A 25,941-nucleotide genomic window follows, 5' to 3' on the forward strand; every position below is an offset into this window, starting at 1 on the left:
TGTTGTTGTTGTTGTTTGTTTTTGTTTTTCATTCACCAAGGTTTTTATTGGTCTTGTATAGGGAAGCATGTGACAATATTTTGTTTAGAAATGGTAGAAGACCTTATTCTGGGAGAGCACTAAACAGTAAACAGCTTACAATTTGCATAAACTGTAGTCTACCCCCAGGGTCCCACACAGTTTATGGGAGTTAGCCCACACTCAGGCTAGAATTGACTGACCTTTCCAGGAAACTCTGTGTTCAGAGTATGTTGGGAGAAGGCATTCCCTCTGGGGTCTTACAGCTTGGATTTTCGGGCTCTCACACAGATTGCTAGTTTGAATGGCTGCTCTGACACAAGTCCAGTCATGTGATTTTGGACAAGAAGGCTGGAATTCTGGGAATTTAATGATGACCTACTATTGGCTATCTTCAGCTCCAAACTCCAACGCAGGTCATAAGTTGGAAATGCATATGCTTTGTAAAACTAGAAGGCCTAGAAAACATATATGGTGATGATTTATTTGGAGCAAGACAAGCAGGTTGTATGTATCCATATCTGGGTGTGCAAAGACAGGTGTGTGTGTGTGTGAGACCTATGTGTGTAGGGAGCTATTATAGTAGACATAAACTCCAACTGAGCTGGGTGCCAGTGGCTTACACCTGTAATCCTATCTACTCAGGAGGCTGAGATCTGAGGATCATGGTTCAAAGCCAGCCCAGGCAGAAAAGTCTGTGAGACTCTTATCTCCAATAAACCACCAGAAAACCGGAACAATGGTGCTGTGGCTCAAGTGGTAAAGCACTCACCTTGAGCTGAAGAGTGGGGGGACAGCACACAGGCCCAGAGTTCAAGTCCCATGACTGACAATAAATAAATAAAAAATAAACTCCAGTGCTGTTTTGATTTGCATTTTATGGCTAGGGACGTTGAGCATTTCTTCATGTGTCCATTGGCCATCCTTCTTTCCTCTTCAGAGAAGTCTCTCTTTAAGTCTTTAGCCCACTTACTTATTGGACAATTGTTTCTTTGAGGATTTGTTGTTTGGGATTTAATTTTTTGAGTTCCAGGTATATTTTAGATATGAGGCCTTGTCCGTTGTATGGCTAGTGAGCTGCTGACTCTAGCTTTCCACTGTATATAGTCTCCACCTGTTGACTGAGAAAACCTCAACTGCATCAAAACAAAACAAACCAGATGGCCAGCATTAATGGAGGGGGGGTGGAAAGTAGGCCATCCAAAGGTGTCTTAAATTGCTCCTAGGGTTCAGGGAGAGCTCCTAGCTCTATTAACTAGTAGTTGTAGCTCACTGTACCTGAGTTGTGCACACATCAATTATGTACCAGGCATCGGTGCTAGTTCTGTAGTGAGCTTCCCTGAGAAACCTGTCCTCTGTGTTGGCACAGCCAGTTCCTGAAGGAGTGAAGCATGTTCCATGTGACTCCATTGGGACCCTTGGAGGCTCAGGGCTGGTTGTCTCTGGTCTCCCTATGCCGGTCCCCTCCCACTCCCTCTGCTGATTCTGTTTCTTACTGTCACAGATCAGAGCCTTGAGAAATACCATATACTGAATACTGACACCCTAGCAGGCTACAGAGCCCGGAGTGGGTAGAAAACCCTTACCTAGAGGATAATAACAGTACTTAGCTCATAGGATCCGAGTAAGAATTACACAAGGGAAATACATGGTAGCTCAACTTATGTTACCTAGGTGCAAATGCATTATCAGTGCCTGCCTACCTTTTAAATTGTGGTAAAAATCGAGATAATATATTTAAAAGCCTTCTGTAAAGACAAAAAAGCCACACAAATAAAAAGGATGCTCTCACTTTTAAATGGCAAGTATTTTTGATTGCATGTCATTGCTCATAAATAATTATTTGCTTATAGAATACATATGCAAGATAAATTCAACACACACCTAGAGTACCAACTTGACACAAGGAACATTTTTCCCCCCTGTGGGTGAGAGCTCTTCCACAGGAGATAAAATCTTAGTAAGATTACTATTAGCATCGGTAAGTCAGTGCAAGGCATCACTTCTGAATGAAATGTGGGGAAGGAGTAAAGTATTCTAAAAGGCAGAATTGATTAAAATCCAACAAGAAAATTAATTATGGTAAGGCTCAAAATTGTATTTCATCTTTGAAAAACATTTTTTTACCCGAGAGTTAAAATATGAAACAACATTGTTCTAATAACTATTAGCAGCTCAAAAGGCTTCAAAGCAACTGAATCCTTCACTGCTGTAGCACACCAGAGAACCCCTGCCTGCCAAGGCCTCGCTGCACTGTTCAGAAACAGCAGCAGATTCCCTGGAGAGGGCTATACGTGATCACATATGGGTGGCAGAGAAAGACATGACATCTGAGATCCAAGAATGCACCAGGCCCTGACGAATGACTGTTCTTCTTACTTTTCTAGTATGACCTGCTCTACCAGCTTAAACTTTTCCAGCTTGTCGAGGAGTGCCAGTACTTGAGATACAACCACATGAGCCTCCCATTTTGACATTTGTTGGTGTTCCAGGCATCCCCACAATGCTTATCATGCTTAAATCTGTCGGTTAAGCCAGCTGCCATCTCTAGGTCAGTGGCCACTGAGTCCATGGAAGCCCTGCATCAATAAGTTCTTTTCCAGCTGCAGCCGTACACTGCGGGGGGAGAATTGGACTGCAGTAGACGGTCTGTCTTTCCACAAGAGCCTCTCCTATCTCCTTCAGCATGAGCTGGGCTTTCCTATGCCATTCCTGCTCCTCTTCCAGACAGCTCATATACACACTTCTTAGAGGCTTCAACTGACTTTTTTCTTGAATTACTTTTGCCCATTCCTGTTCTAGAAGCTTCCTTTCTTCCACCAACTTGTGCTCCTGAGAGATGAGGGCTTCTGGATAACTAGTTGTCCTGTGTTGCTACTTTTCAAGTTCCAAAGACAGTTGAGCACCAGCTCAGTGTTCTGAGATTACAGCATGGTACCCACTCAGCCTTGGGAGGGGTTCCACATCCAGGGAGAGGACAAGGGACAGATGCAAATAACCTTTTCAGGATACTTTAATTCCATTTCTATGAAATATCCAGAATAGACAAATCCACCCAGACACAATGCAGACCCATTGGTGGTCAGGGTAGGAGAGTGTGGAAAATGAAGAGAAGCTGCCGGTTTAGTTTGGAATGGTGGACAGAGATGGGACCCAAAAGAGTAGTTTTCTGATATTATGAGTGCAAAGAGGAGGAATCTTCGGTTTTCCCTTCGTTTTTGGAGTGATTTTTATTATTATTATTATAACAGAGGGTTATTTTTTCTCATATTTTTTCATGCCGATTGAAATGGTCATATGAGGGATTTTCTGTGTTCTATAATGTGATATGTTTCATTGCTTCTCTCATGCCACATTACCCTTGCATTCCTGGACATATATTATGTTAATATATATATATGTGTAGTGTTGTGGGAATGTAGATGAAATATAATCAATTCCCCAGGTTAGGAAGAATGGAGAGAAAAAGTCCATGGAAGGGGAAGAAGAGCAACAGGGGCCAATCAGCTACGGGCACAGACAAGAAATGGCCTTGGATGACAAGGTGATCAGAGAGTGGAATCTTCAGAGTCCTTTTCTAATCCAAGATAGATGGGCTTATAACCAATTTCCAATGATCCAGCTTCACATTTCTTTTCCTTAAAGTAGCTTGGTTATTTGGGGGTTTGATTATTGTTATTATTATTATTTTATCCTGCTCAAACCACAAACCTTTCCTACGTAGTTATATAGTTTGGGTACCATAATTGTAAATGGTTGCATAGAAGTCTATGTTTAGTTAACTGCAATAGCTATTAGTTTTTTATTATTATTTTTAGATTGCTATGATGAACACAATTGTGACTATTAAGGAGACTTTTTCTAGCTCTAAAAGTTATGTGGCATTATGATTCTGTAATAATCATAAACTCTCCTTAATTGGAGAAATTCAGAGTCCCTTATTCCAGATGCCTAGAAACCGTCTTTCTTGGACAACTTCATTAAGTCTATTGGAATTCTCATATTCCAAAGGAATTTGCTCTTTCACTGTCTTTGGTAAAGATGGAAAAAGTGAATCACTCATTACAAGTAGAAAGTTGTCCCCGCCTGACACACAGACACACACACGCAAACATGCGTTCCTATTTATCCCACTCAGCATGCACTGGGTCTTCTGAACACAGTGGGCAGACAAGGTGGGAGTCCACTGGTAGCTTTTGTGGGCTCCCCCCACTTTGGGCTCACCTCCAGCCATTCTCAGATCTTCAGATTGGCCACTTCCTGCCTCTACTGCTGGGCTCTCCAGGAATGTGTAATTTGGTGAACTGAAAACTCTAAATGAGTCAAGATCTCTTCTCTTTTTAGTCAGCACATATGAACTGGGTTTCTCAAGTCATCTTCATTAGAAGATAATGAGGAAAACAAAAGCAAAGACTTGCTTAAGGACCAGTGCCTGGGTTTCTTGGACTCACATCACCACCAAGGTGGACAGTCCCCTGCTCCTTACTTTACTTCTGTCCTATTTTGATGTCTTAGCACCAGGTGTAACTGTAGCACATATCCTGTTCCAGTTGAACCCCTAAAGAAAGAGAAAACTTAAAGTTAACACCTATGGTGAACTTTGAGCTAACCTCTATAGTTCAAGTTCATATCTATGGTAAAGTTAGTCTTGGTGGGGTCCATTTTCTTGCTTGATTTCTTTCATCCTTGGCAGACTTTCTTTGGGCAGATAACAAGACTACAATGGTCAAAGGTTAGTCTTTATACTAGACAGCACTGGGTTTAAATACTGACTCTGCCACTTAGTCCTTGTGTGGCCGTGGTAAGCTCTGTGAGCCTAAAAAATAATCACAGAGCTGCTAATATTGATGATGTTGATAATATATAGATATATGTGGCTGAGGTCTTGGCATATCAACAGTATTAATTTGTCTCTTCTAATTTATTTTTGAGTGCTCAGAGCATTAAGTACAGAGCATCAAGCTTGCAAGGCAGGTGCTGTACCACTTGAGCCAGGTCCCCTATCCTAACTTATCCTTCCAATTTTCAAGCTTTTGTCTTCTATCTGATTTGACCAGTACATTTTTTTTCTGTTCTTAGAGTGGACAGATGGAGTGCAGAGCAGATGCTCAGCATGGTAACCACACGCATTTTCCTAGATTTCTGTGTTGGTTATATATCTCCTAGGTATGGAATCCTCAAATCAAATCAGTACCATTTTTCCAAAAAGAGAGGAATGTAGACAGAAGAATAACAGTAACTCTTTTCTATCAAGCTTAAATATTTATTGATTCTGTTTTGTACCAGATTGAAGGGGCTTTTAATTCTATAAGGTACAAAATGGAAAACTATGTTTCTGTCTCTTTAAGCTTTTGGTGCATTGGTACATCTCCTTTAATGAATCTGAATGCTCAGAATAAGTCTCCTCAAAAAAAAATTCTGAGCTGAGGTTTTAAACTCAGGGCCTCATGCTTGCTAGGCAGGTCCTCTATTTTTGGAGCCATATTGCCAGCTCTGCTTTTGGCTGGTTACTTTGGAGATAGAGTCTAGCCAAGTTTTCTATAAGAACTGGTTTCAAAATCTGATCCACTGAATCTCAGGCTCCAGAGTAGCTACGATTACAGAAGTGAGCTAGTGCTGTCTGGCAAAGTTCAAATTTTATTTTTAAAACAATTATGTTAGGCCTGAGTCTATGATATAGTTACTCCATTCTGTATTTGTTTAAACTTGCCTTTGTACATTTTAGTGATAACTGATGATTCATGTAGGCTTGTGACCATGGTTTGGCTCAGGTTAGTAATATTGTAATCATGGTTCTTTTTCTCTTGTCTTTTGTCTACGATTTCATCACAGCAATTACTAGTACAAAGCCATACAGTTTCATTCTGTCAAATGTGTCTTCACTCACTCCTTCCCTTGTATTCCTAGCACCATTGATTGTGCCACTGAATGCTCCAATTCACAACCCCCTCAGTTTATCCTGCACATCACAAGCTAAGGTGAGTTCCTAAGAATCCATGCTCAGGAGAATCACATCTGCAGATAGAAAGCGAGCTTGGACTTCAGATTCTAGGAATTGAGAAATTGTGGAGAAAGGAGGAAGGCGGAGAAATTATGGAAAATTTGAGGGAAAGCCATGGGAAATGTCTTACCTAGTTGAAAGGAAAACTTGTTAAGTTTTTAAACAGATCACATTTCAGCATTTTCCTAGCTTCCAGAATTTTGAAGAAAGCTAAAGCTGAGTGGTTGTACATCATACTCACATATATACATATATTGTATATATGTATATATATGTGTGTGTGCATGTATAAATATATGTAACTCGTACAAATCCATATATAATATATAACATTAATTTTAATTATATCTACCTATTTATTTATTTCTTGCCAAAAATTTCTTTAATTTAGATCTGGTGTTTTAGTATCATATTTTTTATTTGGGGCAAATCAAACAATCACAGAATACTCATTAACATTTTAAATGAAAATATAGTGCTAGCATTTTACCACTGATGAAAACCTATCATTATGATGAAATAGCTTGAAGTATCACCGTTGATTTCTGTTTCATATGGAGAAATTATTTTATATATTTGTAAGACAGAGCACTGATAACAGTAATCGTGGAATAGCATCGATAGTAGTCTGGCAAAGTTCATAACCAACAATAAAACCACAGAATTATCACCAATTTTCAAAGTTGGGCACTAGTGCCTCATACCTACAATCCTAGCTGCTCAGGAGGCTGAGATCTGAGGATCGGGGTTCCAATTCAGCCCAGGCGAGCATGTTTGTTAGGATATGCTCTCCAATTAACCACCCTAAATAAGTGAAGGTGTGACTTAAGGGGTAGAGCATTAGCCGTCAGGGTCAGTGCAGAGACCCTGATTATGAGCCGCAGTACCAACACACACACACACACACACACACACACACACCACATACGTATTATGTCATCCATCTACTTTAGTGTTAGGAGTTGAGTCTAAAGGGGATTTAGCCCAGTAGGCTCACCTCTAATGAATGGGTAATTTTGGTTAGAAAAGAGCTTGGACTTGCAGATTGGCTCACCTTTGTATGCTTTTGTCCCATGTGATTTCTCCCACCATTAGCGGAGGGAGCAAGAAGTCCCTCGGTTTATATTGGCACTTTGACCTTAAACTTTCCAACTTCCAGATTGCAAGAAAAAAAAAGAAGTTGTATACTTTCTAAATGATCCAGTCTCTGGAATTCTGTTACAGCAGCACCAAACAGACTGTCTTTTTTTTCCCTCAGGCTTTTAACCTTTATAGTATAATGCACAAACAACTGCAAGAGCCACAATTGCCACTGCTCAGGAGACCTGTAAGAAACAGAGCATTCATTTAGAACTATAGTAGACTTCATGATCCACCTAGCAGAGACTTTGGTTTTAGACAAGGAACCAAACTTGGAAGAGAGAGCTTGCCTTAGGCTATCCAACAGGTCAGGTTCTCAGAAAACCCTACCAGCTCCCCTAGGCAGGCTCTTAGCCAGGTTTGGGGGCTTGGCTTGTGCAGAAAGAGAGAGAGAGAGAGAGAGAGAGAGAGAGAGAGAGAGAGAGAGAGAGAGAGAGAGAGAGAGAGAGAGAGAGAGAGAGCACAGCTGCAAAGAGAGTTGTCATGGTGCCAGATTTTATCTTCTGGTGTTCCTCAGATTGGATGGGCTTCATGCCAAGAGGAAACTAAGAGTCTGTGAATTCTAATCCTGGACTAGCTAGTAAATAGTTCTGATCATAGCATCTTAAGTTTTCCTCCCTTTTCTCAGGCTCTTGGTCTAGCTACAAAGGGCTAGAAGTACTAGAAGACAATGGTTCTGGGCCCATCTCAGGAGCATTGGACAGCAACAGTGCAGATGAATCAGAGCATCTTGTTGGTGTGGTTTTTAACCCTTGAAGTGCCTCAAGAGGTGTATAATTGACCAATACCTTGGTCTATCCAGCTCTGCTGACCATGCAAATATATTTTCACAGTCTATTCCTATAAAGCGAGCATGTGCAAGATGTGTTATTTGTCACACAAATCAATGTGTGGAGATTTGTCACAAATTTAACAAGATCAAATGCTTCAGAGGAAGGTTGAAGTATAATTAAAGGCTCAGATTTTTCAGATTTAAGGAAAACCAAGAGAGTTGGGTGGTCAAGTCAGTTCTTGTTCAAAGCATGTCATGGGAATGTGCAAGTCATCTCAGCAAGATGATGATGATGATGATGATGATGATGATGATGATGATGATGATGATGATGATGATACCAGGAATAATGACAATGATGACAACAGTATCATCATGATGACACTAATAGGATAACATTGCTGAACACCTGCTGTTCACCAGGTACTGTGATAAGAATTGTACATGCACTATAGCATTTAAGTTTAAAGGCAACCTGATCAGATAGACTCTATACCCTAGCATCATTCAAGAAATGACAAAACAGACCTGCACTAGGTTTGAGTTATGTATATGAATCCTTCCTTTTAACCACCACCCTGGATACTAGCTTCAGTAGCTGGCGTATTAAATCTTATAGTTACTTGAAACTGGGCACTGATGTCTCACTCCTGTAATCTTAGCTACTTAGGAGGCTGAGATATGAGGATTGCTGTTTGAAGCCAAGCCAGGAAGGAAAGTTCATGAGACTCTTTTCTCCAATTAACAACCAAAAAGCTAGACATGGAGCTATGGCTCACGTTGTTAAAGCACTAATCTTGAGCAAAAAGCTCAGGAACAGCACACAGGACCTGAGTTCAAACCCCAGAACCAGCACCAAAATAAAAATAAATAAATAAATAAATAAATAGTTGATTGACAAAACTACAGATGAAAAACATTTTATTGAGGACCCATGGAAAGGATTCCTGTGTTTTCTGAAATGAATTTATTTCCTGGGACAATAGAATGCTATAATCCTATCATCGCTTTCAGAGAATGTTTATATGTGGATAAAAGAAATGGAGTTTTAGAGTCCAAGGTTTTGAGCATTGTTTTATCTTTTATCTAGAAGCCAGGTTCAGCCTTGATACCAAAGACTCAAATTTCGAGTGCCTGAAAAGTAGTCAGGAAAGACAGACATCTGGATAAACCCTCCTCCATCTCAGTTCCCATCATAAATGCTCTAACAAATGTTTCTGATCCTGTGTTTGCTTCCAAATCAACTTAGATACAATCTACAGACTCTATTCTCCTGAGATCATCACAAAACCAAGAAAACCTAGACTCATGACTAAAACAGTTTAGGAATTATCTATAGTCAAGTGATTCTCAAATGCTTTTGGATTTTGTTGTCTTGACACTTTAAAACTACTAAAAACTCAAAAAAGCCCTCACTTATGGAGCTGGCTTATTTCTATTGATATTTACTGGATTTGAAATAAAAACTATGCATAATTATATGTTTCAAATCTCTTTATCATCTGACTTAATAGATGGGTTTTCAACATGCTTTCTGCTTCATTCTGCTATATTATGTTTGGGTTAAAATCCAGCCTCACACAGATATGCAGATGTCATGGGCAGAAATGTTTTAAGGGCTAATTTAGGTTATTGTGAATATTTTTTGATATTATAACCCAACAAACTATACCTAGGAATTGTTTCTCACAACAGAGCTGAATACAGAATTAAAAATCACAGTAAAGAACTTCCTGTACTCTGTGCTATCAAACGCATTGGTCTACCTAGTACACTGATCTATCTATCTATCTATCTATCTATCTATCTATCTATCTATCTATCTATCTATCTATTTATCTATCTATTTATCTATCTGCCTATTTATCTTTCAGTCATTATCTGGCAGTCTGTCTGCTGTTTATCTGCTGTTCATCTATTCAGATCTCTCTCTCTCTCTCTCTCTCTCTCTCTCTCTCTCTCTCTATATATATATATATATATATGGATTTAGGTATATAATCAGTACTGGGAATTGAACTCAGAGTTTTGTAATTATCTACCAGCCCTGTGAGGGTTTTTTTTTTTTAGTTTGTTTTGATAGAGTTTTGCTAACTTTTGCCCTGGTTGGCCTTGTTCAGATAACAATTTTCCTACCTCTCCCTCTAGGGCAATGTGCTTGACTCATGTATAATTTTGATGAGCAGTGCTATTTTAAAGAAGAAACTAAATGAAAAGTTCTCTTTACTGGCAAAAATAGGAAGGTTGATAAAGGAAAATTAGATCAAAGGGACAAAATGGCAAAAGGAATAAAAGGCAAACTTGAGAGTCAGGGACACCTAAACCTTTAAAAAAAAACACAAACAGAAAAAGGAAAAGAAATTCAGGACTTGATTTTTTTTCAAATTAGATTCTTGGACCTTTGACCAAGTGCTTAAAAGATGATCTCATTCCAAGTGATTCATACTTGTCATCCCAGTTTCTCAGGAGACTGAGATTTGAGGAGTGAGGTTTGAAGCCAACTTGAGCAAAGTAATTGGAGAGACTAATTAACCAGCAAAAAGCAGAAAGTGGAGGTGCGGCTCAAGTGCAAGGCTTGAGCAAAAATGTTAAAGTAAATTGTACTGGCCCTGAATTCAAGTGTGCACACAGGTGTGTGCATGTACATGTGGGTGCATACATACACACACACACACACACACACACACACACACACACACACACATGCACACATGGACAATCTCATTTAACATATGCTCAAAATACTCAGTGAGTAAGGGCTGGAAATGGATTTCAGAGCTTACAGCACTTATGTAGCATGGTGGGAACTTGAGTTTAGTCCCAAGCACCTGAACAAAACAAAACAAAACAAAAACATTCTGAGACAAAAATATTATTTTCATAGTGAAAAAGATATTCATGAAGTGCAGAGCCAGGAAATGTGGACTAGGATGGAACCAACTATGGCTGACCCAGTAACTTATAATGTCTTCTTTAAAATGTGTGCCATTTAAATTCCAATGTATGGATTTTCAAAGGAAAAGGAAAAGGTAGGAGTCACGGGTTCTTCATTCCTTTCTGTTTTTTTATACCGTTAAGAGTTAGTGGTAGTCCCTACAGGCACCATATTTTAGCAGCTAAAAGCCCCTGCCCTCGATTGTTCCACACTCCTAATTACCAAGAATAATGAGGGATTTCAAAGCAGATCTGGAGCTAACTTGGTGATATGCCTTTATAACCAACAAAGGAAAAGCTGTGACCTGGAGAAAATTGGTACCTAATGCTAACCATGTGGCTTTTATTGTCTTGTTAATGATTATTAAGCACTAGGATTGTAGTGCAATGGTTGCTATACAAAAATATGTAATTATGGGGGAGTTCCGGGAAGATGGCGGAGGAGAAGCTGGAATCTGAACAAGCTCTTGCATAGAAAACAGTTTCAGAGTTCCAGTGAACAGTCCCAAGCCAGAGAATCACACCAAGTGTGCCATCACAGGACAGAGAGTTAGTCAAGAGAGGGGAAGCCAAGCAGACACATCTGAGCGCCTGCCAGCAGCTGCTGCTGCGGCGGCAGGGTCTCGGCAGCGACCACCGCCGCGGGGGCACACCTGAGACACAGTCCGGGACGAAGGAGCCAGACGCAGCGGACGAGCGGATTCTACTCAACACCAGCAAGAACCGACAAGGAGCGGACAACTTCATCCTGCACTTTGCAGACCAGAGACGACCCGGGATCCAAGACTCGGCGTGAGTAGAAGCCCGACTTCCTCACTCCTTCTCAAGGAGCAGAGGAGGGAAGGCCACCCCTCCCCCCCAGCACCGGTGATCTCCATCTTGGATACCGACAAAGCTCGGAGGAGTGGCTAGCTCCAGCTCAGGCCTTGGAATAAAACTAGTCATTTAGCAGGTCACAAGAACTTAACGGCGAAGTGACCTCACAGACTCAGCTCCATCCAGGGAAAAGTCACCCAGCTCAGGCGCCAGCCATTGGAGTGGCTCTCCTCACTGGGTAACCAGAGCCAGAGGCTGCCCCTCCCTCTAGCAGCCACCACAATCAATTGAAAAACAGAAACCCTGAGAATGGCTCCAGGCTGGGTGCTGTGAGTTTTTTTTCACAAAATAGCCCCAGGGAAAAACTACTGTTCGTTGAAAGGCCTCAACTCTACCCAGAACATAGCCTCATCACTGCATCCCCCTCTTTTGTGATTCTCAAAGCAGATCACCCTCCCAGTAAACTAACCTGGGAGGGGGATCTCAAAATCTTGGGTAAAGCAGAGCATTTTTCTGCCTGTTCCAACAAACTGACTTAAGAAACCAATCAAGCCACAGGACCTCAAGCTGACCAGAGACTCCAACCAGACTCTGGTTACAGACAAAAGGGAGATACAGGACTCTTCCCACCCCTCCCCAAAAAAAAAAAAAAATCAAAGAACTTTTTTTTTTCTTCTTCTTCTTTTCTTTTTTTTCTTTTTTTGTTTTGTTTTTTTTTTCGTTTTTTGTTACCTTATATATATAAAAAAAATTTTTTTTTGCTTTTCTAAAACTTTTATTAATCTTTAATTTTTGCCTCTTCTGAAAAAATAATTGTTTTCCATTAACTTTTTTTTTTTCTTTTCTCCTCTTATAATTTTTATTTTAGGAATACGTGAATGTGTGTTTTCCTTTCTTTTCTTGTCTTCTTTCTCTTTTTCTTTCATTCTTAATTATCTTTTTGTTTTTTGTCTAGCTCTACTGAACTTCTGATCTTTTCTTCTCACTTTCCTATCCTTTCCATCTTTTCCTCTTTGTTCTTCTTTATGTGACTTAACTCTTGTCCTGCACATCCTCAGATAAACCCGTAGTTAACCAGTAGACCCTATCCCCCATTGTGTACACACTTAATCCACAAACTTATTACTCAATTCAAAACCTCTGAGACTTAAATTCATTAATAGCAGTACTACCTCTTTATACCTATATAATATTTTAAGCATTTTTTTAAAGTTTTTCTCATCTCCTCTATGTCCCTCCCTTTCTCTCAACATATTCATATTCCTCTATAAATAGATGGTCTTTTAATCTCTAAAATAACATTAATTTTTACGTTTCTATTTTTTTTCTGGTCTCTTTTCATTCCCCTTTCCCTTTCTTCTTTTTCTCTCTCTACTTGCATCCTACCCAACCTATTTCCTGCATTGTGATTAGGACATAGTTAACTCTCCCTGTGCCTCCCCACACCAATCTATTCCTATTTTTTACCCACATCTCTCCTTAACCCTAATAATTTCTGGTTTTCCAAATTCTTCTCTGCGGTTCGAAGTTCTTTAACATATAGTTGTTTGATGTCGAATAGATGTATCTGTTGAACTAGATTGTATCTGTAGACTATTGACTGTACAAATGCAAACTTTGGTTGATGGTTGCCTTAAGATAGTGTTCTAGCACAAAACTGGTGCTATCTTCATCTCAAATGGGCAGAGTAAGCCGGAAAAACACAAGAAAAATGGCAAATTCGGGTATCTCAATTCCCAATCTTGATAATCAGGGGTTAGAACAGATAATGAATAATCCAGAGGAGAGTTCCCAAACAGCTCTACAAACACTGCTGGCAAACATGATAAATGAAAAGTTTGACAACGTACAAAGGACTCTGTATGAGCGTGATAGGGAGAGAGAGGAGGCATCCCAGAAGTTTATACAGGAATATCATAAGCGTGAGGAAGCTACTCAAAAACTGATACAGGAGTTGCGTGAACAACTTGAGAATACTCAAAGAGAAAGGGAGGAATGGCGTGAGCAGGCTGAGAACACTCAAAGAGATCTGCAGGAATCCCACGAACGGGAGGAAGCTAATCAAAGAGTAATACAGGAATTGAGAGACCAGGTAGAGAACACACAAAGATCACTAAAGGCATTCATGGAATCCATTAACAAAGAGCTGAAGGAAGTCAGGGAGACCACAAAGGGAATGCTGAATGGAACCCAACAGAAGGAATGGGAGCCCAAAGAAACCATAACCAATCAACTAAGCGATTTGAGGACAAACACTGAACACCAAATTAAGGAAGTAAAGAAATTCATACAAGACCTAAAACAGAGCTTCAACAAAGAACTTGAAGCCATCAAAGCTGACCAACTAGAAGGAAAAGAGATAAAAAACAAAGTAGAGAGTCTTGACAGCAGGTTAGACCATGCAGAAGATCGAATCTCAGGGATTGAAGACAGCCTAGATATTATAGAGAAAGAACATACAACCATCCAAGACAAGTCCAAGAAATATGATAGATCTATCCAAAACCTGGAAGACACCATCAGAAGGCCTAATCTAAGGATAATGGGTGTAGAGGAGCACCTAGAAACAGAAGTTAATGGTCTAGGAAATTTGTTTAACAGGATCCTAGCAGAGAACTTCCCAAACATGCAAAAAGATAGGCCTGTCCAGATACAAGAAGCCTTTAGAACCCCAAATAGACCAGACCAGAATAGGACATCCCACCGCCACATTATAATCCACACAGGATCAACTCAGAACAAGGAAAAGATCCTTAAAGCTGTCAGAGAGAAAAGGGTAATCACTTATAAAGGGAAACCAATTAGAATCACCTCAGATTTCTCAGCAGAGACAATCAAAGCAAGAAGAGCCTGGAATGACGTATGCCATGCCATAAAAACAAACAACTATCAACCAAGAATACTGTACCCAGCTAAACTCTCCTTCATAACTGAAGGCCAAATAAAAACCTTCCATAGCAAAGAAAAATTGAAACAATACATCTCCACCAAACCAGCCCTACAAAAGATTCTTAAAGATGTCCTACACATAGAAAACCAACAAGACCGCAATAAAGGTCAAGAAACTGCACCCAAACTGAGAATCCAAGAACCATAGGAAGAACCCAGTTTTCGCAGCCCCCAAGAAGGTAGATAACATGGCAGGAACTCCCAAATACCTCTCAGTCCTATCTCTTAATGTTAACGGACTGAACTCTCCAATTAAGTGACATAGACTGTCTAGTTGGATTAAAAAACAAGACCCTTCTATCTGCTGCCTGCAGGAGTCACATCTTGCCCGTAAAAACAAACACATTTTCAATGTTAAAGGCTGGAACAAAATCTACCAAGCAAACGGACCGCATAAACAGGCGGGAGTTGCAATCCTAATATCAGATAAAATAGACTTCAAATTAAAATTCGTGAAAAGAGATAAAGAAGGTCGCTACATACTAATTAAAGGATCTCTCCTTCAGGAGGATATTACAATTCTAAATATCTATTTGCCAAACAATGGAGCACCCAAATTTATCAAAGAAACACTACTTTCCCTCAAATCCCATATAGATCCAAAGACATTAATTGTTGGGGATTTTAACACACCACTCTCCCCACTAGATAGATCAACTCGGCAAAAACTCAACAGAGAAACCGCAGATCTAAACAGCTGCATAGATCAACTAGACTTAACAGACATCTACCGAACATTTCACCCAGCAGCATCAGAATACACGTTTTTCTCAGCAGCACATGGAACGTTTTCTAAAACAGACCACATTTTAGGCCACAAAGCAAACTTGTCTAAATTCAGAAACATTGAAGTTATACCTTGCATTCTCTCTGACCACAAGGGAATAAAATTAGAACTCAACACCAAAAGCCACCAAAGAAAGTCCGGTATGACATGGAGGCTGAACAACACACTGCTGAATCATGAGTGGGTCATGGAAGAGATTAGAAAGGAAATTCAAATGTTCATGCTATTCAACAAAAATGAACACACAAAATACCAGCTCCTCTGGGACACAGCAAAGGCAGTACTCAGAGGCAAGTTTATAGCTCTGAGCTCCTACATCAACAAATTGGAGAGATCTGAAACTAACAATTTAATGACACATCTAAACCTCCTTGAAAAAGAGCAGCAAGATAAACCCCAATCCAGTAGACGGAAAGAAATAATCAAAATTAAATCAGAATTAAATGAATTAGAATCCAAAAAAACTATAGAAAGAATCAACAAAACAAAGAGTTGGTTCTTTGAAAAACTTAACAAAATTGACAGACCCTTAGCAAATCTTATCAGAAAAAGAAGAGAACACACCCAAATTAATAAACTCAGAGATGAGAATGGAAACATCACCACGGAAACAACCAAGATTCAGAACATTATAAGGGAATACTTCTCAAAACTTTATGCTAATAAGTTTGAGAACTTGACAGAAATGGACCTCTTCCTAGCAAATATTGACATGCCAAAACTAAACCAAGATGAGTTAAACTATCTTAACAGGCCCATATCAAGCATTGAAATAGAAACAGCAATAAGAGACCTCCCAGCTAAGAAAAGTCCAGGACCAGATGGTTTTACAGCGGAATTTTACAAGGCCTTCAAAGCAGAGCTCACACCAATTCTCCTCCAACTCTTCAATGAAATTGAAAGAGAAAGCTCACTACCGAACACATTCTATGAAGCCATCATAATCCTCATCCCAAAACCAGGCAGGGACTCATCAAAGAAAGAGAACTATAGACCCATTTCTTTGATGAACATTGATGCAAAACTTCTCAACAAAATTTTGGCCAACCGACTTCAACAATTCATCCAAAAAATCATACACCACGATCAAACAGGATTCATTTCAGGGATGCAAAGCTGGTTCAATATACGCAAATCAATTAATATTATTCATCACATCAACAGGAGCAAGAATAAGAACCACATGGTTATCTCAATAGACGCAGAAAAAGCATTCAACAAGATCCAACACCCCTTCCTGATGAAGGTTTTGGAAAAATTAGGAATCCATGGAACATTCCTCAATACAATAAAGGCTGTATATGACAAACCTACAGCCAGCATTATACTCAATAGTGAAAAACTAAAGCCATTTCCTCTTAACTCAGGAACAAGACAAGGATGCCCACTCTCTCCACTTCTCTTCAATCTAGTATTAGAATGCCTAGCTACAGCAATAAGACAAGATGCAGACATAAAGGGGATCCAAATAGGGAAAGAAGAAATAAAACTCTCCCTCTTTGCAGATGACATGATCTTGTATTTAAAGAATCCCATAGACTCCACTCCCAAATTACTCAAGCTGATTCAAAACTTTGGCAAAGTAGCAGGTTATAAAATTAACCCCCAAAAATCAATGGCTTTTCTGTATGCCAACAATGAGAAAAGTGTGGCTGAAATTAGGAAAGCAACTCCATTTGTAATAGCCCCACAAAAAATAAAATACCTAGGAATTAACTTAACTAAAGAAGTGAAGGACCTCTATGATGAAAACTTTAAAATCTTGAAAAAGGAAATCAACACAGAACTTAAAAAATGGCAAAACCTCCCATGCTCCTGGATTGGAAAGATTAACATCGTGAAAATGGCAATACTTCCCAAGGCTATCTACAAATTCAACGCAATACCTATCAAAATTCCACCCTCATTCTTCAAGGAAATAGAAGAGGCAATCCAAAAATTCATATGGAACAATAAAAGACCCCGAATAGCAAAAACGCTCCTCAACGGAAAGAACACTGCTGGAGGAATATCAATACCAAATTTCAAACTCTACTATAAAGCCATAGTAATCAAAACAGCTTGGTATTGGCATAAGAACAGACCTCAGGACCAATGGAATAGAATTGAAAACCCAGAAATGAACCTACAGACCTATAGCCATCTAATCTTCGATAAGGGAGCTAAAACAATAGAATGGAAGACAGACAGCCTCTTCAGTAAATGGTGCTGGCAAAACTGGTTAACTACATGTAGAAAACTAAAGCTAGATCCTTATATATCACCCTCCACCAGAATCAACTCCAAATGGATCAAAGACCTTGAACTCAAAGCAGACACTCTGAAAACATTACAGGATGGAATAGGAGAAACCCTGGGTCTCCTTGGCTCAGGCCGAAATTTTCTGAATAGGACCCGGAAACACAACAAATCAAAGAAAGGTTGGACAAATGGGATTGTATAAGGTTGCAGAGCTTCTGCAGGGCAAATGACATAGCTAGCAAGATCAATAGAAAGCCCACGGACTGGGAGAAGATCTTTACTAGCCATACAACGGACAAGGGTCTCATATCTAAAATATACTTGGAACTCAAAAAATTAAACCACCCAACAACAAATCCTCAAAGAAACAACTGCCCAATAAGTAAGTGGGCGAAAGACTTAAAGAGAAGCTTCTCTGAAGAAGAAAGAAGGATGGCCAATAGACACATGAAGAAATGTTCAACATCCCTAGCCATAAAAGAAATGCAAATCAAAACAACATTGAGATATCACCTCACTCCAGTTAGAACAGCAAAAATCAAGAACTCTAACAACAACAGATGCTGGAGGGGATGTGGACAGAAAGGAACCTTACTTCATTGTTGGTGGGAATGTAAACTTGTTCAACCACTTTGGAAAGCAGTATGGAGGTTCCTCAAAAGACTCCACATAGAGCTCCCCAATGACCCAGCAATCCCACTTTTGGGCATTTACCCAAATGATCACAAACAAGGCCACACTAAAGCTACCAGCACAACTATGTTTATTGCAGCATTATTTACCATAGCTAAGATATGGAACCAACCCAGATGCCCCTCAGTAGATGAATGGATCAAGAAAATGTGGTATATATACACAATGGAATTCTATGCCTCCATCAGAAAGAATGACATTTCCCCATTTGTTAGGAAATGGAAAGGCTTGGAAAAAATTATATTAAGTGAAGTAAGCCAGGCCCAAAGAAACATAGGTCCCATGGTTTCCCTTATATGCAATATCTAGTATATGTATGAGTCAAGCGGAAAAAGTCAGAGAATGTGATGTTAGGAAAACAAACCCTCAAATATGTATTTTAATGTTTTTGTTTCTTTCATGCATGTGTTTCTAACGCATTTATAAGATTATTTCTTTGTTGCTTTGTATGTCCCTCCCCCACAGTGTAACCCCCGTTTTCACTATATTTGATGTCAGTGTAACATGTGGAGGAGACGGGGACAAACAAGTCGTTTAAGGATTCAGGTGGACCTGTTGCAACAATGAGAAGTACAAAATGTCATGTCAAAACCAGCTTTACAATGTCGGGGGGGGGGGTATGATTGGGTGGGGGGGGAGGGGGGAGGCTGGGAAGGGAGGTGAAGGGTAAACAAAGGAGGAGGCTGCAATGCTTGGTAAGAAATGTATGCATTATCCTGCCCATGTAATTGTAACCCCTCTGTACAGTATGTTCTCAAATAAAATAAAATTAAATTAAAAAAAATATGTAATTATTGATACAGTTCCTTGCCATTAAGCTTACAATCTAAGATAAAATGCAAGAATACTATAAGTCTACCAAAAAAATTTCCTTAACTTAGAAATGGCTATATTGACAAATGCATGAGATGAAATGGCTACTTTCTTAAGGTCATGTGCTCAAAGGGGTTTTCTTCAGCAGTGTTTACTGCTATGGGAGAGAGATGAAACATGATACAGAAAGCAAACAGATTTGAGAAAGAGGACAGAGATGCAAGTCCTTGTTGCTGGTCCATTGAAAGGATATGCATCCACACTCTCAGTTATAAGTCTGATAGATCCTACTGAGTTTCCCCATAGGGCAGATTGCTAGATTCCTGATAATGAGGAGTTGGTAACAAATGTACCTGTTTTTGCTTGTCTGAGTTATTGTAAATGTTATTATCTTCCAGAAGTAGCAACCAAAGTTATCTATGTATTACCTATTAAAATAAGATATTTAATAGTTCCATTTGATTGTTCTTTTTATGGGCAGGAACTCTCTTCTCCTCTTTCTCTTCCTTTTAATTGAAGCATGGTAGGAAAAACATTCTGCCTGCAAAAATTCCTTTATAATTTTCAAGGGTCATGGTTGTCTGTGGAAGGAGTGATCAGACTAAAATGAAATTGAGGGCTGGGAAGGTGGCTCAGTGGTAGAGCGCTTGCCTTACATGCCTGAGGCATCAGCACCACATAAGCAAAAAGAAGAAAAGCCCGAAGTGGCTCTATGGCTCAAGTGTTAGAGCTCTAGCCTTGAGCTGAATTGCTGAGGGACAGCGCCCAGGCCCAGAGTTCAGGCCCCATGACCAGACCCAAAAAATAAAAAAATGAAATTGACCTTTCAGCCCAGTGCATAAAACCAATTCAACATCCACCAAGAGAAACGACTAAATGTTTCAAAATTACAGTGCAGAAAGCATTTCTTTTAAAATACTCATCTTAGGAAGAGTCTGTGGAAGGGGATTTTTGTTCTCTTTGGTTGAATCAGTATCACTAATAATGATGCTTTGGTCCTTCCAAAGGCCTCCTGAAGAGGCTGTTTCAGTTTACTCATTTTGTTTGTTATTGAGGGCCTTTTACAACATAGACCTTCCTTTCCTTTCATCTTTCCTATCACAGCAGTATCTCACATTGATGGAAGCCTTTCCTCTTAACTCCCCACCCCTCTCTGCCCATTTCCCAGCCCCAACTCTCCTTTTTTCAATTCAAATCTCTATAAAGGAACATGATAGAGGAGGAGAGATGAGGAAGGCTTTGGGTTGCTTTTCTGCCACTGGGAGTACATAATAGTTTTAATAGGTTTCTTAGTAGCAACCTTTGCCTAGAAACTTAGTCTTATAATTTGCATGATTAATTCATGACATTTGCTAGAAACTGGTCATTGTCTTCTTCTTCTTCTTCTTCTTCTTCTTCTTCTTCTTCTTCTTCTTCTTCTTCTTCTTCTTCTTCTTCTTCTTCTTCCTCCTCCTCCTCCTCCTCCTCCTCCTCCTCCTCCTCCTCCTCCTCCTCCTCCTCCTCCTCCTCCTCCTCCTCCTCCTCCTCCTCCTCCTCCTCCTCCTCCTCCTCCTCCTCCTCCTCCTCCTCCTCTTCCTCTTCTTCTTCTCCTTCTTCTTCTTCTCCTTCTTCTTCTTCTTCTCCTTCTTCTATCTCTCCTTCTTTTGATCAGTTATGGGCCTGGGCCCTGTCCCTGAGTCTTCAGCTAAAGGTGAGCACTCTACCACTTGAGCCACAGTGCTACTCCCTCTGCTTCTTTTAAAAAAATAATTTGGGCATTAAATATTTAACAGAAAACATGGAACAGAAAATTCTTGAGAAAACCCTGTGTTTTGTTATAAATTGCATGAATATGAAGTGGTTATAAAATTGAGTTTGCTAGGTACACCCTGTACAGGAAAGTCAGCAAATTGTATCTCCTTGCTGAGAGGTGCAAAGGGCAGAAATCCTGAGAGAACACAATTTATGGAAACAAAAATTCTAAATAGTATTCATTCACCTGAAAATTTGCCCCAATATTTCCTTGTTTATTTAAGTGTCTGTTCTGGTTTTTATCCACTGTAAATTGAACTTTGTGTCTGTCTGGGGGACATTTATTATTTTTTTTTATAGTTGCAGCCTTCATGTCTTGAATCTGAACCCAGTATGTTTTGTGTGTGTGTGTGTGTATGTGTGTGTGTTTTGGATAGAGTCTTGCTATGTATTCCAGGCTGGCCTCAACTCTCAGTCTCCCTGCTTAAGCCTCTCAGGTGCTGGGATTACAGACATGTACCACCTTGTCTGATCTGGGACTTAAAGGCTGAATTCCTGAAAACATCTCTGTGACTAAATGCTTTTCTCTGTTTCTGGATTTTCTTTAACATCCAGTATCCACTATACTACTCACCCTGTTATTAGATTTGCTTAAATATGCTATGATATTTATCCTGAGGCATACTTTCCAGGAAGCCACTGTTATTACTCCCATCATATAGATAAGGGCACTAAAGCAGGGAGGAGCTAATTATCTTGCACAAGGTGGTCACTGGTCTAGCAGGGAGGCCAAGTTTCAGTTTTAAGCTAGATTGCAGAAAGCATTGAAAATGACCTTGTATAAGATCTAACATGCAAGAGACACTACACTCTCAAGAAGCTGGCTATTCAGGACATATGAGTGAGGTATCTTTGATCCTGCTATGGCTTCCTGTCACTAGTCACTCTCATCCTGTTTCCAAAAAGCTCCTGATACCACAGAAAGTCCAGTATAACTTATTTCCTTGAACAGGGCATCCCAAGGATAGATTCCTCCCATAGAATGAGCACATGCTTAAGAAAGTGGCCTCCAAAGGCAATAATCCAGAGTTTGGGTTTGGTTTAATTCAAAACAGGAAGTCACACTCCCCAACATTCTGTTCTCTCACCTCCTAGCTAAAATCCAGCTGTGTTTTCCCTTTCTGGTCAAGAAAAATGCCTTTTGATTTTTATAAAATAACAGGGCCCCAAATTGGGCAGTTGTTTAGGTAGTTTAATCCTTCACACTTTTCTAAGTGTTACATATATGCACACACACACACACACATACATACACACATGCAAAAAATATTAAGTTGAAAAGGACTAACATAAAAACTGTATTATGAATTTTCCAAGGTATTTCAGTGAAAATAGAAATAAATAATATGGAAAATGAGGTGGTCATAAAATATCAAATATTTGAGAAAGAAAGAAAGAAAAGAAAAGTCCAGACAAGAAAAGAATAGCTCTGCTGAACACAAAATTAGTTTCTTTGAGTTTTCTACTGTCATTTAGACTTGGTACCTCTGGAATCCAGCATGTTGGTATTAGGGAATTCTTTGAAATACTTGCATATAAATGCTAGCGCATGCTTTAGCAAACAGGAAAAGGTATTCAGTGCAAGCTCATATGTGTGAGCAAGTTCATAAGGGTTGGTTAAGGGATGTGCTTGTATTCAAAATAAACTATTAAGAAAATTATTAGGCCTCTAGTTCTTGCCTTCCAGGAATCCCTATACTGAGAAGAATCTGGAATATAAACATAATAGCTTCATGTTGTGAGAATGATTGTGATATAAGTACATGTATAGCATAGTGTAACGCTTTAACATTGTTTTTAAAGTGGGACGTTGGCTCAGTGGTAGAGTGCTTGTCTTGCATGCATGAGGCCCTGGGTTCAATTCCTCAGCACCACATAAGCAGAAAAAGCTGGAAGAGACACTATGTCTCAAGTGGTAGAGCTAGCGCTAGCCTTGAGCTGAAGAGCTGAGGGACAGCGCCCAGGCCCAGAGTTCAAGCCCCACAAATGACCAAAAAACTAGAAATAAAAATAAATAAAGTGGGAAGGTTGGAAAGAGTACCCGAGAGGACAAAGTTGATCAAAATATATTATATGAACACATTGTATATGATATGTATATATCTCAGTGAAACCCCTTTGTACTACTAAAATCCATAAATAAGAGTGACACTTGGAAGTAAGAGTCAAATGTGATATATACCATCTACTAAAAGATGTCCCATCTCCCTTTCTGGACAGAGTGTTTAACTTCTCTGTCAAACCCACTCAGAAAAAGAGAAAGGAAAAATCCACATTCTGACCGCCCGGATGCACATAGTTTTCACAACACGCTTTATTGTTCATAAAAAAATAAATTTATTTACATATGTTAATTACTGGGTCAGTGCAACTTCAAGGCAACGCACTACCAACCCCTCCCCCCCCCAAAAAAAGTACAGAAAGCACAGTTTTACTGGCTATAGAACAGCCCCAATAGCCCACTGGGTGGAGCTTTGGAAAGAACCTGGGCCCCTGGGGAAGAGCATTGGACGTTAGAGGCAGGCGGGGCTGGAGCAGAGCCACCGACCTCGAGGCCTCGGAGGGACGGTCTGCAGTCAGAGGGGAGGGGCGGGCCTGTGCTGTCGGGAGGAGAGCAGGATCCCAGGGTGAGAGGAAGCTGGCGCCTAACAAGGGAGAGAGTTGAGGGAATGAAAGCAGTGGCAGGAATTTGGGAAGGAGACCTTAGCCTGGAGGAATCAGGGCCAAGCTGTTGCATGGGTATTGGGCAAAACCAGGCTGGCCTGGTCCCCGAACTGAGTCTCCATCACGCCTGGCCCCCATTGGCCAACTCTCTTTCTCTTTGCAAAGTTCTAAGCATGCCCGCTGGGGACGCACACCTGGCCTTTTGTCCTTCAGCTTGGTGGAGAGCTCCTTCTGACCTTGTGTTAACTGAGAAGCTAGGACTCTGTCCGTAGGATCCTGCAACCAGGTGTACGAGCAATCTGGCTCTGCTCGGAAACCAGGGGTCCGGGGCTCCTTGGCACAGCTGAAGTCCCAAACTGGATCTAACCTGTGTTCTCTGCCTGAAAGAGGCTACAAAACGCCCTTGCTGTCAGTCTCCGCAGCCCCAGCGATTCGTGCGGGAAGGGGACTGCCGCCCCTGGCACCGCGGGCATTCGCAGTTCCCGGGGAAGCGGCCAGGGAGAGGTTACCATGAACCTCAGGAACAGGTGCTCATCCTGTGGCGCTCTTGCGGGCTCTCCCTTCTCTCCTTGGCCTCAGACATTCGCATTTTACAAATCCCACCACGTGAGTTCGAGTCCCATCTAAGCCGTGGTTCCACATAAGCGGCTGGCTGCAGAAACTTCTTTGGTGTCAGAATCGGGTCGTCCAGAGACCACAAATGGCCACGTCTGTATTAAAATAAAATATATACATATATTTTTAAAGTACTAAACAGGGAGGAAAACGACCCCCCTCAAAACGAAACCACTCTTTTCAATGAACCCCAGGCAGCCCTGGCTTTGGGAAGCCCAGCTTTTATCAGCATCTTGGAAATGTGTGTGGCTTGTCTCTTAAAAACTGTACTGGTCACTGATGATGGACGATTCTGGGGTGCTCCTTCAGCTTAGCTCCTGGTCTTTGGCCACAGGAATGAATGACTGGGGGACATGTGTCTGACTTGGAATTTTATCTTTTAATTCCTCACCACCAACTCCAAGTGGGAGCTGAGCTCCCCCCCCCCCCCCCCGACCCAGTTGGCAAGTCGGAGAGGGACTTTCCAGACAATTCTGTCTGGGCTAATTCTGCTATCACGCCTCAGTTGAAAAGAGAAACTTTTTCTTTTTTGCGTTTAGAATAAAGTTCGATCTTCCCTTTTTCGTGAGGGCAAGTGAGGGATTCAAACCTGCCAAATTCTTGACTGGGAAGAAAAAAAAACTGAGCGAGTGAAGATTTGCCATTCAGTTTGTCACAGAGGAGTAAACTCCTTTGGAACCGACCCTGTAGCCCGGAAGTCAGATATCAGCTAGCTGCGAAGACACACGGACATAATGACCAGGGAAGAAGCAAACACAGAAGCTGGAAGATCCTTCAAGAACACCAACACACACACACACACACACACACACACACACACACACACACACACACGCACACACACACTCACACCACCCAAACACCAAAACCACTGGCCCCTCCTCTCTTGATCTGGGAGAAACTAAACTTGCTTCCCCATTTCCTTGGTTCCAGAAATTTCCCCATCTGGATTCTTCCTAAGGGGCTGACCCTTCCCGCCTCCCTCCCCACCCCGGCGCGAAGTGGACCACGCCGGGTCGCGCCCCCCCCCCCCCCCGAGCCTCCCTACCAGGTTCACCGGGTGCACGTAGCCGTTTTCGTAGCGATCCTCCTGCAGCAGCTGCCGCAGGTGCGCGATGTAGCTGGAAGCCAGCCTGAGCGTGTCCAGTTTGGAGAGCTTGGTGTCGGGGGGCACCCAGGGTAGGCTGGTCTTGAGCCTGGAGAAAGCTTTGCTCAGCACTCGCATCCGGGCGCGCTCGCGGGCGTTGGCCGCATTCCGTTGCGACTGCTTGCACTCCGCGGCTGAGCCCTTGGGCGGGAGACACTTTTTACCGTGGCCGCCGGCACTGCCACCCGTGCTGCCGCCGCCGCCCCCAGCCACACGTGGCCGCTTCCTCTGGCAGCCTCCCGCGTGGCCCGGCGCGCCCAGGGCGCACCGCTCCTCTTCGCCGTCAGGGTCCTCCTCCTCCGCCGAGGAATTGTCACTGGGAGATGCGTAACCGCGCTCGGGGCGGCTCAGAGGCGGCCTCTTGGACGTGGAGATGGGGTACACCCGCGGCAGCCCCCGCAGCTCCATCTCTTCGGGGTCACTCACCGAGCCCGTGGACATCACCTCGTCCCGCGGGCCCTCGCGTGCGCGCGCCTTCCTCCGCCCTGGCCAGTCTCGCGGTCTCCGCCTTGCACTCCGAACCCGAGGCGGGGGTGGGGGCTGGAAGAGCTCCCGGGAGG

At 41.4% G+C, this 25,941-nt stretch overlaps 1 protein-coding gene and 1 pseudogene across 2 annotated transcripts; both read right to left on the bottom strand.

Moving 5' to 3' along the window:
- Positions 1–2,322: 2,322 nt before the first annotated feature.
- LOC122095846 lies at positions 2,323–24,092 on the bottom strand (annotated as a pseudogene).
- Msc (musculin) lies at positions 24,026–25,941 on the bottom strand. 2 transcript variants are annotated; one of them, XM_042666634.1, is made up of 2 exons: positions 25,292–25,941; positions 24,026–24,329 (listed from the first exon to the last, which is right to left on the bottom strand). In XM_042666634.1, the coding sequence occupies exons 1-2, from the start codon at positions 25,820–25,822 to the stop codon at positions 24,243–24,245; spliced, it is 618 nt and encodes a 205-aa protein (XP_042522568.1). In that variant the 5' UTR covers positions 25,823–25,941; the 3' UTR covers positions 24,026–24,242. The 2 variants fall into 2 exon arrangements, with proteins under 2 accessions (XP_042522568.1, XP_042522557.1); XM_042666623.1 differs by having other exon boundaries at positions 25,283–25,941.

The sequence above is a fragment of the Dipodomys spectabilis genome, unplaced genomic scaffold (genome assembly GCF_019054845.1).
Source record: "Dipodomys spectabilis isolate Male_0828 unplaced genomic scaffold, ASM1905484v1 ptg000015l, whole genome shotgun sequence".
Lineage (NCBI taxonomy): Eukaryota > Metazoa > Chordata > Mammalia > Rodentia > Heteromyidae > Dipodomys > Dipodomys spectabilis.

Bases quoted from the DNA above. Each gene is read 5' to 3' on its own strand.
- Msc (XM_042666623.1), bottom strand. From the start codon at position 25,822: ATGTCCACGGGCTCGGTGAGTGACCCCGAAGAGATGGAGCTGCGGGGG. The intron at 24,330-25,282 runs GTAGGGAGGCTC...ATTTTAATACAG, and splicing joins ACGTGCACCCGGTGAACCTG to ACGTGGCCATTTGTGGTCTC.